Genomic DNA, 15,652 nt, shown 5'->3' on the forward strand with positions numbered 1-15,652 from the left:
GAAGTTTTTGCTATGGTTCTTTCCTTATTTCCACAGCTTCTCCAAATTTAAATACTGTGTTAATTAGAACATATTCGCAAAATAAATAAGATTTACAAATTTAAGCCATAACTGAAAGAAAACAAGACAGAAGGGCAGCACATAGAGAACTTATTTTAAAAGCAGCTGATTAAAATGGGATAGTCAGAGGAATGGCTGATTACACAAGCAATCCCATGGGACAGGCAGTGACCTTGTTTACCGCTACTCTTGGGAATGACTGACAGCCCATACCCGGCCTCTGTATTTCAGGGCTTCTAAAAGTTAATATTGTACTAACTTGCTGCACGACACAAATGTAATCTATCGCTTACTTTCTTAGAAAGGAGAAGGAGCTTTACAGGGCTACCACAGTACCTCCCCAGGCAAATCCACTCCGACGTGTGTGCATAACGCCATGGTTAGAAAACAAAGCTCATAACACTGAACCGTGTATTTTCATAGTGATTACAAGAAACAACTATTAAAATACATTCTGATCTTTCTAGGGCTCCTTTTTTCCCCCTAATGCCCGGTTTTCAGTTGTGGCAGGTTACACCAGGAGCAATGTGTATATTCTTGTGCATTTCACTGCATGAAATTAAACTTCAACAGTGAAGTGAAACAACAATAAAGCACGACTAGTGTTACTACAACAGGAACTTAACGCAGTTTCATGCACACTATGCAATGTCACAGAGAAAACACACCATTAGTTGAAGGACATGACTTAAGCATTTAATTAAGCTGTGCAGGGAGAAGGCAGAAATAGAAAAGCTATCATGAAACGATGAGAAAAAGCAGCAGTACTGAGAAGGCAAGGGTCAAAATGAATTAGAAAACTGGTCTGCATTTGAATTTTTTTTGTTGAGTAAATTTAGGAAATTATGTAGCAACAAACAGAAATGTAAAAATAATAAAATCATGGACTACACAATATGATTTATTGGACTCACATAGACCCAACTCTGTCTCCCCCAATCGTCAAAACTGATTTCAGTTCTGTATAAAAACAATGGCAGAACATGGGCACAGCGAGACATTCAAGTAGGGTCCTTCAGCCAGAGTAGTCGCTCTCTATAAATAAATGAAATCGCAAACACCACCGTGCTTAGAGCTCCATCTCCTCAAGATAGTTAAGCTACTGCAGCAGTGTCTTATTGTCTGCTTTCATCAAAGACTGATCAGCTCCCAGAATGAATCTTTATTTCAATCCTGTCCCCAGATTCTTTCCTAGAAATAAGAAAATCTGTCATGCAGAGACTATTTCAATAACTGCAGCTACATAACTATGTCAGAAGATGGGAAGAAATTTCTACTAACGCTGAAGGTTTACACGAAATGTTTGTAAACTATTCCAATGTTTCACTACCTGGACACAGTACGTGACACAACCTTGAACAGTCTCTATGAAACCACGTCACAAAAACATTCATGCATTCCCTAGAAAAGCGTAAAATTGCACGTGTTCTGTGGCAGCCCATGCTGGAATGTTTTTATCATTCCCTCTGTTTACCTATGCTGACTGAAGTCAGTTATAACAGCAGTTTGAGAGTCGGAATAACAAAAGTCTGACAGCGTAAAAGATTACAGAGGACTCTGGCCACCAGCCCACTGATGCTATCATTACGTTTATTTGTTCTAGGCTGAGATAATACTGTTTTCAGGGATTTTTTTTTTTCTGTTTACAATTTCAGATCAAAGAGAAAGGATCATCAGGTGACAGTCTAACTTTCATCTGCAAGTAAATGAGCTTCCTCAGTTCAGAACATGCTAAACCTTTATTAAAAACCTTCCAAAATGCTCTTGGATAAAAACATGAGTGCAATAAGTATTGACTTACAACACAAGAGCTGTAGGACAAGAAAATGTATCCTTGACCAAAATGTGCATGACATACACATGCACATTTTTTCCCTTTACAGCCGAATTGTGCAAGCATGGATTCTCTGAGAGCTTCACTTCTCTCTCTGGTACGGTTAAATACAACCAGCACTTGCGATGAACCTTCACCTGTAACACAGTGCATCAAACATACCGGGTTTTGTCCTCTGAGATAAAAAAAAAAAAGTAATTCTAAAGTATAAGTGGCACTTAAAGACTAAAAGATATTAATCCAGTGTAACTGAAACAGTGACTTCTGTCTGTGTTTGCAGAAAAGTAACTTCGAATGTTGTGAGCTTGGGACTCGCATCGCTTGAACCAATAAAGTATCCGAGCTCTTCACGTTCTTTCACGGCCGTTGTCCTCGCTATTCCCTTATGAGACAGAGGTCCACCCCCAGCTTACCCCATCTTCATCTGAGTCACACAAAAAAGTCAGTGGCTTTGTTAGGACCTGAGCGCTCTTCACAGTCCCGACTCAATGTTTTATACAGCACATAAGGCTTCGTCCTGTATTTGCTGCTCAAAGTCAGCAAATACAAGATAGATTTGCAATAACAACACTTTAAAACTCAATAACGCTGTTTCATTGTTCAAAGCATGCAGAAAGAGAAAAGGAAAAGCATGTTATGAAGACTAGTTGTGAACAGTCAGGGACAACACCAATACTTACCCTTAATTCCGTACCAAGGGGAATGCACGCTCAAAAAACCCGACCTTACTAAGCACAGTACCTAAGTCTCCCTCAGCATCATGAAGCCAACACCAAGCAGATGACTAACAAAAAAACCTGGGAGATGGCTAGCAGGTGCCTTTGGACACTGCTGCAGGGAAACATGACCGTCAGTTGTCCCGAAAGGGCATACGATCGTGTATCGAATATATACTGAACACCAGCGCAACGTGCTGTGAGCAACGTTTCAGTACAGGGGAAGCTTAGCTTGTGGGGAAACTTGTAACAGCCTCATCCCTTTCTCCTCCATCCAACAGGAATGTTACAAATAGCGTTAAGTATAGCTATCGGGACAGACCGTCAACGCAAACACAGCATTTGGTATTAAAATCAATTTTCATTTTTCCGTTTATAAAAATCAAAGTACAAACTCTCTATTTTATCCCGTTCATTAAGGGTACGATTTCAGTGACGCTGTCTGGTTGGAGCGGCCAGCTCATTGCAAATGCTCGGCACAAATTCTGCTTTGGCTGAAGACAAGATCCTGATGTCCATGAAAGGAGACAAAACCCCTACAGATCTCTCTCCAACCAGTCTCTTTATACTTCAGAAACGGTCAGGAGAAGTTAGAAATGGTCTTTCAGACTGAAATTTCTCAGCCCCAAGCCAAACTGGAATTTGTCTGGAATTTAGAAAAATTAACGCATGATGGAGCATATATGCTTTAGTTTTACTGACTCAAAGTAACCGTGGGGCTAATATATCTGACTCAGTAGAAAGACATGTGGATGAATTAGAGACACTGCTTGATTGCAGTAAATCGATCAGAAAACACCATTATTAAATCACAACACTTGCTTATTTTTCTTTAATACACATTAAGCATGCAACTTAATCCACTTAAGATGCTTCTGTATACGAATGACAGAGGGGACTTCGTGTCACCTTCTCTTAGGAGACAGATGAGAAATACCAAGCTAAGCTACCGGTCTGCTCTCCAACCACTAAAGACAAGGTGAAATGGAGACTGGGAATTCTGCAGCCCTGTGGAAGGGGTTACTCCAGGGCTGATATTCTAAACTGGGTGAAATTACAATTCAAACATCGCTGTAGCATCAGACATACACGTCAATATTTGGAACACCAATATATACGGTTCCCAGATTCCTGCTCCCAGAGCGAAACTGGTGTGCCACGTATTACACAAAGCAGACGCTGCAGATCCAACACTTCTCAGCAGAACTGGTCTTACAGTGTATTCCCCGTACAGTCGGTTCGTGCGGAAGCAGCGACCCCGTACAGGGGACTTGTGCGTGCCCAGCAGCTCAGACACAGCCAGTCAGGCAAGTACGTGAAACTTTTACAAACATTACCAACGTACCGGTTCTTTGTCCATGAACTAAATGGTCTTATAGTATCAGGGGTAAGTGTTTGCAAGAAACATGCCAATGGATCACAAAGCAAGGAAAGGAAAAATCATGCATCAAACTGTGGAAGGGCATTTTGGGAAACGTGTGGCAAAGCTCTATCGGCCAGAATCTCACGTACGAAAGCAGATGATTTCAGTACGGGCATTAAAATACCACATGTAACAAGGGCATAATGATAATGTTTAAACAATTTATAATGGGTACTAGCTAAACAAATTTTGACACGGATAATCATTCATGTCCATCAACACAAATTAGAACTTTTTATAGCTCCAGTACAGAAGGTGACCTTTAAGACCATTGGCCTTGATTCACAGTTAGCTTTAAATCGGGGGCGGGGGGAACCAGAAAAAAAGTCTGGTTGCAAATGTATAAATACTATTTTAACCAAGAAAGGACGTACAGAGGCTTCCAGTGTGTGTCTCAGAACATCTGCACTGAGAATTTTAAATTGAACAGTCTCCAAAATTCTTGTCTAACGTTATTTATACATGAAATTTACGGAACAAAAGAATAGCACCACATACTACTCTTCTCACTAAACAACTACAGGTACTGTTATTCCAAATGAAAAAGTAAAACCATCCATCATATTATGTAAATATTTTAAATGATAGATGTGTATTGAGAATCAGGGGTTCCAATGTGATATTGTTGCTGGATAGTTTAATTATCAAGGGAGTTGTGAAATCCATCAATACACCTCAGACTGGTTGGAATTCTCTCTACTTCATACCATTCCAAAAGCTATACTGTTCACATCCCAAATCAAAACTATGTGGCAAACTGGGAAAAAACTTTACTATGTTGATTCTGAGAATTTTAATGCAATGCTTTCACAGAGATGCTAATACTATATCCCAAAAAACGTGTATCAATAAAGGTTTAGTCTCTAAAACATGTTATGTTTGGTTTCCAATGTATGCCTTAAAAACAAATTTGTCGGCTGTAAAAAACAGAAGAGCATCTTTGTTCCCAGTGACTGGAATCCATGCTTTGGTTTTCAATACTGATTATAGGATATTTCCCTTTTTTTTTGGTATGAAAGTAAAACAAATATCACTCTAAAACATTAAACACATTATAGTATGTGCTCAAATAGATGACGGAGTGTATGTGTACACACGGATCCCAATGCTTTTTATATTATTTATAAAAATTACTTGTAAGTATTATATATATTATCCCACATGGACAGTTTTTCCCAGTTTCCTCTCACTTTCCAGACTGGCTATTCCTTCCTATAGCAAACCATTGCCTGTAATAATAATTACATTTTTCCAGAACAGTAGCAGCGAAGTTTTGGAGTGTTCCAACTACCAGCAATTTAAATTCACACAGGCTGAAACATTATCAACCACTACTACATTAAATAAAGCTTTCAGATTCTACTTGTTACAAAGGTAAGGCAAAAAAGTTAGGGTAACTGCACAACTCATAGGAAAAAAACATGGTTTGAAGGAACCATAATCACAGTACCACAATAATCCAAGCTTCCAGTGTCAGGGTCATAATCACAGTGCCCGAGGCTTCTCCCTGTCACACCAGTTCACATCTGCCAGGCTGTCACAAGTCTGTGCTTTCAGTGTGTAATTGCATCAGCAAGTGCAATACTCATTTCTTACCCTGTGGTGACATTTTTATTTATGTATTTAAAACAGGTTCTTCCACAGTTACTCAGTGCTACAAAGGTGAGGCTCTCCTGATGCCCGAAAGCATTGCAGTGAAGGATTCAACCATAATGCGCTGCCCTGCTCCCATCACAGCGATGCCAGCCAAAGCGATCTCTCCCCTTTTTCCACTTTACCAGTAAATCAGTTTACTAAGCATTTTTAAAAATATAATTTCAGGCTTTTTCACCCTATGCCAATCTAGCCTAATTTAGTCTTCCATCTTTCAGAGTAGAGTTTTTAAACCGGGAAGCAAAATCGGTATCACTACAGTCTCCGACAGGTTCCCCCACTCTGCTAAAAGTGTAGATAAAAGTTAATCACAGTCTTCCTTTCAACTCTTTTAATTGTCTGTCTTTGGCTTTTACCACCAAAGTCAAGCAAACCCTGACAGTTGCTTCACGGGCACCAGACAAATGTTTAACATGTTACATGAGAAAAGGTTAAGTACAAACACAGCTAATAATCTGGGCTCTTTAGAGGTAGTGTCATATCTGAATAAATCTGACAGCACCTCATTGTAAAGGGCAAGAATTTATTATTGTCCAGGTTAAACGCTGTGCTCTTATCCTTTCTGTGGCTATAACATAAGAAAGGCTCTTTGTGTGCTGAAACAAACATTAAAGTGCCAACATACACAAAATGTATAAGGTGTCTGGGGATTATTCTTCAGCAAATAGTTTAACTTACTTTGGCTTCAGTCTCTCCCCTGTGAAGTGTATACAAATGATGGACGGCACTTTGTGATGATGACCAAGGATGTGTCAGTATTTGAAAAACATGGAAATCATGGCCTAATGTGTCAGTAGTGACCAGCAACATCCCTGGGTAAAAAAAAGAAAAAGAAAAAAGAAACACAAAAGCACAACAGATTAATCACTGCGAAAGAAGAAGCTTATGAATGTCTATCTAAAAAAGCCAGCGTGGCTTACATTTTGTTTCCTGGAAACAAAAGTGAACAGTTGCAGAAAATTACTGAATTCAAAGGGATTTGCTTCATAAAAATGAATCAGAACTTCAACTGAAATCATACTCACAGTATTACTGCTTATGTATATACAATACAAATCTATAAAAGCCAACCAAAAACCTGGGAACGTTCTAACTAACGTTGAGAACTCGTGTGAGCGATATGAAGCACTGAAGTGATAAATGTTAGAGTGAAACCCCAAAATGCTCTTCACTGGGAAAGGGCTAGCAAAAAAGATTGATGTTTCCACAATAATAATTTTTGGAAGAAGCAGCATTATCAAACCCAGCCAAAACAACTCGTACCAAAAACAATCCTGAAGAAACATCTTTCTTATAAACGTATATGAAAGAAACTGTCTGATTTATTGCTTGAAAGGCAGCAAATCAGAGTTGAGAGCTTTCAAGTGAAATATTAAATTAGGTACTAACTTCATTGAAAACAGGTCACTGATGGATGTACTGAAATGATTAAATTAGAAGATCAGCAGAATCACAGTAACTTATATATGCTATTTACTTTTTTGTCCTATTATATGTCAGTCCATAACCCAGTTTTTAAACATTTACAAACATATTTGAAGTCAATTTGCCACAAAAGTTTTTGTACCAAAAAAAGAATTATTTTTCTACATGTAAGAAAAGGCATCATGGCAAAATTTAGAACTACAGTAAACAAACTTCAGATGTATTTTTTTCTGTACAAAAACGCCTATATTACCATGCTTATTAATGAATTTAAGAAGTTATCACCCAAAGTGATCCTCCAACATTTAATTAACGTCAAGTACAAAGTGTTTTTAGCAGTTTAATAACTACATTGAAGTGCCTTTAAATAATTTCAAGGTATCGCATCTATTAAAGAAAACCAGGAATTTCCAGGTAGCTCTGTTGTGTTGATTCTCCACACAAGGCATAACTGAAAACCTTTATCCTTCAGGAAGAGAACTTAGGTCTCCATATTTTACACGACACCTATTCAAAGGATAAATGATTATCTTATGTCCGTCATAAGAGAGCATTCAGTTCCTCAGTTTGTTTACACACGCTCTGCGATTCATCTTTTCCTCTTCTACTCGCTGCTGCTAAACAAACATATACAGTACAAGTTTGAAAGCCCTCACACATTACCATTGAAGTCCTAGCACATGCCACTTTTAAAATTGTAGAATTAAAACTGGGGGGGGAAAAAAATCCTCTTGTGTACTGAGAAGCAGAGAAACACGTTCTTAGTAAAGATGAAGTAACTTTTCTACTGAACCACCATTACAACATCACTCGATGGCTATCCTGAGTGGTTTCCTTTCTTGGCAGTCCTGGAATCCCCCTTTCTTTAAGCCCAAATAGGAAAATTTCTGCAACCAAAGCCGTGACCTTCTGGGCTCATCACCACTCCCCAGTGCTTCCTCCTCCTCCTCCTCCAAGGCTGAAGCCAGTTTATGAGCACGTCTCGGCTCATGGGAAGAACAGGACAGTCCCGAAGCCTCCAGACAGGACAACGCAGCGTCATCGCAGGCGACTTCTGACCGTGAACAGGCGTATGCCTCAGTTTCTCTTGACCATAACTCTTACGAAATAAGGATCTTGTGAAGATAAACAAATACTTTTGAGACTATGAGACCCACCAGCACAAAGGCACAAAATGGGAGAGAAATCCAAATTGCAGTTAGACACAAAATTGCCTACAAGTTTCCTTCTCAGCTTGACCACTGATGCTGGTAGGGCTTGGACAGAGCACGAGGCCACCCACACTGCACACATCTATTTTCTCAAAATCACACAAAAGCAAAATCTTAAGTCTGACCTCAGCAAGATTCCCTCCAGTAGACATACTTTTACTGTTACAGGCTGTTACTCCGATTCCGAGTGTTAGAAATGAAAGAGAGTTTGTTATGGAGCTAAGAAATCCGTGAGTGCATTTGGGTATTATGTTAGGGCGGTAAGGCATGTGAGTTGAGGTTGGTCTGGATGTTAATGTTGGCTTAACTGGCAATTTCCTTGATTTGTAGTGACTGTGTTGATAGGAAATACAGCTAAAGTTGCTCAAGTGCAAGTCAGCCAAGTCTTTAGTGTGGGATTATGCACACAATTTGCATTAATTCTGTTCTGAAACATCAGAAAATACACTTCCCTTCTAGTGAAGTGTGCGGTCCTCAATAATATATAGCATTTCCAGTGGAGAAAGCTGGAAGCAAACAGGGGTTTGTGTGCTAGAATTAGGCTGCCACTATTACTGGAGCAAGGATATTCCAAAAGATCTAATTCAATACAGTAGGGATTTACTTTCTATATTGCCATGTTTGCCTCTCCTCTCACACTAGATAGCTTTATATAGAAGTTGAGTGTGCTTTTGGCCCTTTTGAGCTCTCTCTTATTGCAGACGGAAAGGACCTTTGGAGGAAGAGAAGCTGGAAGAGATGAATACATAAGGCTTCTCTCAACAGTGAACAGACGGCCTCAGCAAACCTAGATTTTTTTTTTCTTTTTCTTCCCCCAGAGCTCTTTTATAAATGAATACGCAGAGCTGAGTGCACCTAGAGATCTGAGCACGGCATTCTTCACGTGTATCCCATCACACAGCACAGTGCAATGAGGATCGTTAAATAATAAAAAAAAAAACAACAAAAACAAAAAACCAAACCCAACTTTAAACAAGCCAAAAATCTGTCTGGAAGCTGGAGACAGAAAGCTGCATAATAATCATGAGCCAGTGAAAACACAGGAATTACCATACTGCATTGTCCATCAAATCTCTCTGTTGTTTAGCTAACCGGTATCTCATTTCCAATATTGGCTAGAACGCAGGTGTCTGCGGATGGTGCAATAAACCCCACAGTACGCAGACGTGATACAGTTTCACCCTTCTCCTCACGAAGGTTTTATCCCAGATCTGCAATCTCTGCTCACCCCGAGCAGGGCATTGCCGGAGAGCTCGCTTTGGGACCACAGCTACATCACGCGTCACGCCAGTCCGAAAGGCACGCGGTGGGACCTGCCCGCTCTTTTGGCGACGTACGCCGGAACCGAGCACACGAAGCCATGAAATGTGCTTGCCTATCTATATATATAGCTCCTGGTTCTGTAATAATGTGTGTTGCCTTCGGGTTTTGGGGGTTTGGGGGTTGTTTGGGGGTTTGGGGTTTTTTTTTGTTTGTTTTTGCTAACTTGAAGGAGTACAGAGGTGAAAGAATACATTTGTGGGTGGAAAGGAACCGGCTTAAAAATAGAAAGATGGGCGGTATCTGATTTGGCAATTTTGCACGCCTAATCTAAAATCCTGCTGTCTGACACCCTTTGGAATCAATGGATTTTATTAGATGAAAGCCGAGGGAAAACAGGCCCTTTGCTTATATTAGCGACTATTTTTCAGTAAGTTAAAGGAGGACCTTTCATACTCACATTTGCATTTGAAATACAAATATATACTTGCAGAACTTGTATCAACACAGAGGTCCCAAGCACAATACCACAGATGTGAAAGAATGTGTATTTATAAAACAGCATTTTGAAATATCTTACTACTGTTATTCAAACAATAAATCACTGATGTTTTAGAACATTTGACTTGGGTTTTGGTGTGGTGTTTTCCAGCTCTCATTACTTCACACTGGAGAATCACAGTTTTCAATTACTGCAGCTCAGCCATTTCGCTTCCCTCCACCTCCCTGCAGCCAAAGGCTGCTGCACCGCTGCAACACCCCAGCAGAAATACCTAATCCCAGCAGAGAAACATGAACTTGAATCTCGGTCGTTACCTCACTTTCACTTTCACCTCAGCTTCCTAAAAGACCTTGTGACAGTTTTCCCCAAAAGTTGTTTAGACGGAAATATGGGTTAAAGCTGTCGTACGTTCAGTCCAAAATGTTTTCTCTTATGATGTACTTTATGTATGAATAATCATAGATGAAAAGTGAATAATTCTCAAGGATTTCCTGCTTATTTTTCAAACTGGCATTAATCCCTGTTTAACAGATAACATCTGAAATCAATTGAAAGTCTTGCATACACAGAACTCAGTGGAAATTTATGTGTAAAGCAGATTTTACTTAGTATGTATCTCACTGCAAAAATTTTTATTTTGTTTATCCATAATATGAGGGGTGCAGCTAGGTTAAATTAATGACTGTTTTACTGTGTGGTTTTTCAAATCCACAGAGATGATTAAAATCCAGTTTAAAAGGAACAGATACCTTAGATGGAAGAAGAAAAGAAAAAAATTACTAAAGCTTTGTTTTACCTGACAGATATATTTGCCCTAATTTACAGCTTCCTACTTTGCGTGCATTCTGTTTGGGAAACAATAAGCTTCTTTCAGGATAGAAACGTTAAAAAACACAGAGAATATATGCATAAAAGGAAAAACTAGTACAGATGTAGACTGTGGGTTAAGAGCTATTTATGCAGTATCAGAAGACTAAACCAGACTCTGGCCTGGCCATAAACTAAGCCCACGCCCTAAATGAGGTGCCAAGCCACAAAAAGCATTTGCGTCAACTGGGAATACAAGGAAAAGAAGGACTTCTAATTATAGGGCCTGGAAGCGGAAGCCCAGAGTGATTAGGAGTTTAGGCGCTGCTGTATGTTTATCTGGGAGCTTCCTCTCGCTCTCTCTCAGCCCGGGTTTGATAGATGAGGGTTGGCCTAAAGGGTGGGATTGAAGTTGCTGATGGTACACAGAGTTCTCCACGATCCGAAGGAGACGGAGACTGAATACTAAGGCTTCTGTGGCCTTGTAGGAACATAACTCTTTTCAACTAGGCGTCAGCTGGTTAGCCCAAACGGCAAAATTAGAGAGCAGCAAATCTCAGTTGGGTACTTGTTATAAAACCTAGGAAACCTGAGTAGCCTAAGCCATCTCCACCACATCCTATTTATAACACCTACCTAATTGCAGAGTTGTTTACTATACGCATACAAATGAGGTACACGCAATTTCACCTTGGCTTTAAGCTTCATGAGCAACTTCACTTTAAATAATGCCATCTTCCAGGGTAACAGGAGGTTTCTTCTGCCTTCCAAAACAATGTCATTCTGTAATTACACACTGAAGAGCTCAACACATTCAAGCTGTGTTGGATTTGTTTTAGAAACACCAAGGGCACGAATGTTAGGAAAGCAGGCATACATCTGCATGAAGGAAACACATATTCACGGATATGCTTATTTTAAGAACGTAATGCTTACACTTCGATCCATGCATAGACACATAGAGCTGTATTGCCGTTGCACAAATACGCTATTTACACGAACAGTGATAAAAAAATACGAACGACTCAGATTTTATTGTTTAAATATGAACATCGATACCATGCAACACTAATATTATGCTTTGTAGGTTTTCAAATTACAGGATCAGAGCTCAGTGGAACCGTGCTGACTTACAGTTGCTCCTTATTCAGTCCATACGCATTTCGCTTGGCGTTTCTACCCTCTGCACGCGAATTGTATAGATTTCTATTCCACTGCAGCTCTCTTGCAAAAGCAGTCACGTACGTATCTTGTTAAGATGTGACAAAGTTTATATGGTCCATGGTTTTATGAAACATACGACCTGACCTATGAACAGCAGCTTTATTTATACTCACTTAACTCCCCTCTGAGGCTGATGCTAGTCAAAATGTAGCCAAATATTAGTGCCAGTAAGCCCACGTATACTTCCAAGTGTAACGTGTATGCCTCAGTTACAAAATTTGGTCTCAAAAAAACCTAAATAAATAAGGAAAAATCTCATTTTGACAACAAAATTTACCAAAAAAGAAACATGAGTACACAAAAATGTAAACAAATATTTTAAAATATTTTAAAAACCAACAAAACTCCAAGTCAAAAGAAAGAGAAAGATATAAAAAATTATTTTATGAATAAATAATTACCTATGACTGGAGATCTCTATACATAGCAACACACTTAGGACAATTATATATTTAATCTGAATATTTGGAGCTTGGGGTGGATATATGGGAACTGTCAGACATTTACCATGCCCAACAGATGGCTCAATGGTATGCTTTATATACTAAAAACTATTCACCGGTTTCAAACACTAACTGACTACAGCTGATGGCCCAATAAATACTAAAACTTTATCGGGATGGGTTTCCCCCTCCTGCAACTAAAGGACGCTCACTGCGGGCAGCTGAGTAAGTGAGGGCAAGAGATCAAAGGGAACAGGCTCCCTTTTCTGGTAACCCTGCCTGTAATTCCTCCGAAAGGGATACGAATCCATAGCCGCTACCGTTACATTTGTGTTTGGGGGTTTGTTAGTTCCAGAGATTACTGTAAACATTTTTGCTGCTGAAACATATTATTGTGTTTTTCTCTTTTCATTGGAATAACAGTAAAGTAAATGTTACAGAGAGAGAGTAAAATCCTGACTCCCCTGAAGTCTACGGAGCTTTTGCCACTAACTTCAACATGGGAAATAGTTTTACCCTTTCTGTAGAGTTGTGCACCTTTAGTCTGAAAGGAAGTTAACAACTGTTTAACAATGCCTGCTGTGCTAAATGGCCACTTTGATATTAATTTTAATATATTTTAGAACTAATTATAAGTCTATCAGGTACCAAAACAGACTACATTCAGCAATAGTGATACCCAAACAAATCAACGTTTACAAGTGTGCCCACAAGCTTCTTCAATATATTCAGCATTGTATTGAAATTAACCTTATTCACCTGCAAATTTGACAACTGTTAACAAAATGTAACATTTATATTAAAAGATGATCACAAAAAAGTGAATAAAGAACCATCCTTCAATAAACCGAAACTTCCCGCAGTAGCATAGAAAGCAACCGCGGATCATATTTGATTAGGACAATTGTACATTTTTAATGCTTAAGGAAACTAGGACCCTAATATTCCCTTTCTCTTACAGGCGAGGAATAGAAGGCTACAAAAATTACTGAAACTGTTAGAAAAATTACAGAAACAGGACATACTGAAAAAGAGAAGAGGCCTAAGACCATCCACCTCAAGGCCTTGTATCAAAGCAAGACATTTTGGCAGTAACGAAAAAAAAGCTTATAAATGGTACATAGACAGAAATAAATTATTTATAGATGTTTGCAGCAAAGGTAGGTGATGAAGCACAGTGATTTAATCACACTCCTCCAGCAGTACAATATCTTGCTGCACAAAGACATCAATTTGATAATGACAGAGGAACGTTTCCTATCTTCTCCTCAAACACCAGATCTTCAAAAAAGGAAAGGGGCTCTATTCAAACCCGCTGGGAAGTTCTACCAGTAACTACTCCTTAATCTTGATTTGGGCATAAATTTCTTTGGAGAGAATAGGTTAAACTCTTAGATTAGAACAAATATGAATTTGGAAGCTTTCTAAAAAGTTAAGTAGCGATGGATTTAAGCTATTGATAATCATATCTTTCTGAAATTTAAAAATAGCAGAATTGCTGCACTGCAAATCACCTACTGGCCCTCTTTTAAGTACATTTCTTCCACCCGAATGACATGATGCTGAACAGCACTGATTACAGGATTTCACATGCATTTCTCCTCAGATTCAAGATCCTGTTCAGTGTGCTTCCAGGGTTAAACGCACAGCAGACAGAGGGATTTTATTTACAACTAGTTTTAAATAATACTTTTATTTAAATCGTAGCTATCTGAAATGTAGTAGTTATTTAAGAGAGAATTTAAATGATCAAGAATTTCCTAAATTCTCAGTATATCCTAAAGTCTCCTACCTTCAGTTAGGAAATGCAGTAGAATTAGACGAGTATAACATGAAAACATGTTTCTACAACATGAAAATTAGTTTCCTGCAGGGAGGCATTTAAGAAAACAAAAACAAGAATGTACACAAATAGAATTAAGAACTACAGAAGAGTACATTGAAATTATTTCATGAAGAGGGCTTTCTCATTGATGTCAACCTGGCTAATCACAATGAGGAGACAATTATTTTGCAGTCATTCAAAGTGCTCTTTGTGTTAAAGAAGACTAGATTTACACTTTTGATGCCAAAAAAATTCCACTGCTGACACTTTTCCTTCAGAAACCAACCACAAAGCAATGCTAGGAAGCTATAGATCATTAATTATTTCTCACCTTCTGGCCCAGCATATATGGTATAGAGACAGAATCTTAGTAATTGCACTGCAATTTGAATACATTTGTCTTCAAAGGGAACAATTCAAGTTGAAAAACAAAAGTCAAAATAAACAGAGAAAAGGCAAATAATTAATCAGTCACTAAATAATTACAGCTCTCATTACTCCAGATGACACATCCAGGAGGGTGATGTTCCACAATGGGATTAACCTTGCAAATACGAGAGGAAAATTGCAGTCACTATGAAAGTCCAAGCACAGACGAGGTGCTGGTTGTAGCCGTATCAGTGCTGCAATAAATTAGCTTATAGAGCACTTGCCATCATAAAAGATAACTCCGAACCTTAACTAATCTACAAGTTTAATAAAAGACTGATTGTACACCCTAGGTAGGAAAAATAGAAAAAAAATTCTGGGAATCCGTGAGGCACTATCGGTGCTTCCCAGCAATCAAATACGGTATTTTTCTGCCCACTTGCTCTGATCAATGGGAAAAATGTCTGCAGAGACGTTCCAATTTAAACCTCTTTAACTATTAACTCAAGGCCACCATCACACTTCAATATAGAACATTTAAATAATCAGAGGAATTTCAGGTCTGTTAAAGGTGCAGTCAGGCATCCAGCGGGGTATACAGTTTAATCTGTTTTACTGCTGGTCCAACATTAATTTTCTCATTATTAATGGATGGAAAAGCTCTTTTGTAGCCAAGGAAGCGTAATTATTTAAAAATTTTAGATGTGTTGCACTTCACAGCTCTCAGCTGCTAAGCTGGCAGGAGTTAACACTTCTGGAAAGCAGATAATTTATTTACCACATTTAAAAGAAAAAAACCCAAGGTATTTATAAAACAGCAGCACTCTTTAGGCATTTACTAATTGAGTACCTTATTTGAAAAGTTTCCCTTACATTAAAATTACCATAATTAAACAACAA

At 38.7% G+C, this 15,652-nt stretch overlaps 1 protein-coding gene across 11 annotated transcripts in view; it reads right to left on the reverse strand.

Moving 5' to 3' along the window:
- BCAS3 (BCAS3 microtubule associated cell migration factor) overlaps positions 1 to 15,652 on the reverse strand; it is a 370,473-nt gene that overhangs the window by 254,631 nt on the left and 100,190 nt on the right. For all 11 annotated transcript variants that reach the window (XM_075113182.1, XM_075113180.1, XM_075113185.1 and 8 more), the window contains one exon: positions 6,365 to 6,498. In XM_075113182.1, the coding sequence (XP_074969283.1) occupies positions 6,365 to 6,498 (134 nt within the window). The remainder of the gene's footprint in view (positions 1 to 6,364; positions 6,499 to 15,652) is intronic.

Source organism: Phalacrocorax aristotelis, chromosome 18 (assembly GCF_949628215.1).
Source record: "Phalacrocorax aristotelis chromosome 18, bGulAri2.1, whole genome shotgun sequence".
NCBI classification, from domain to species: domain Eukaryota; kingdom Metazoa; phylum Chordata; class Aves; order Suliformes; family Phalacrocoracidae; genus Phalacrocorax; species Phalacrocorax aristotelis.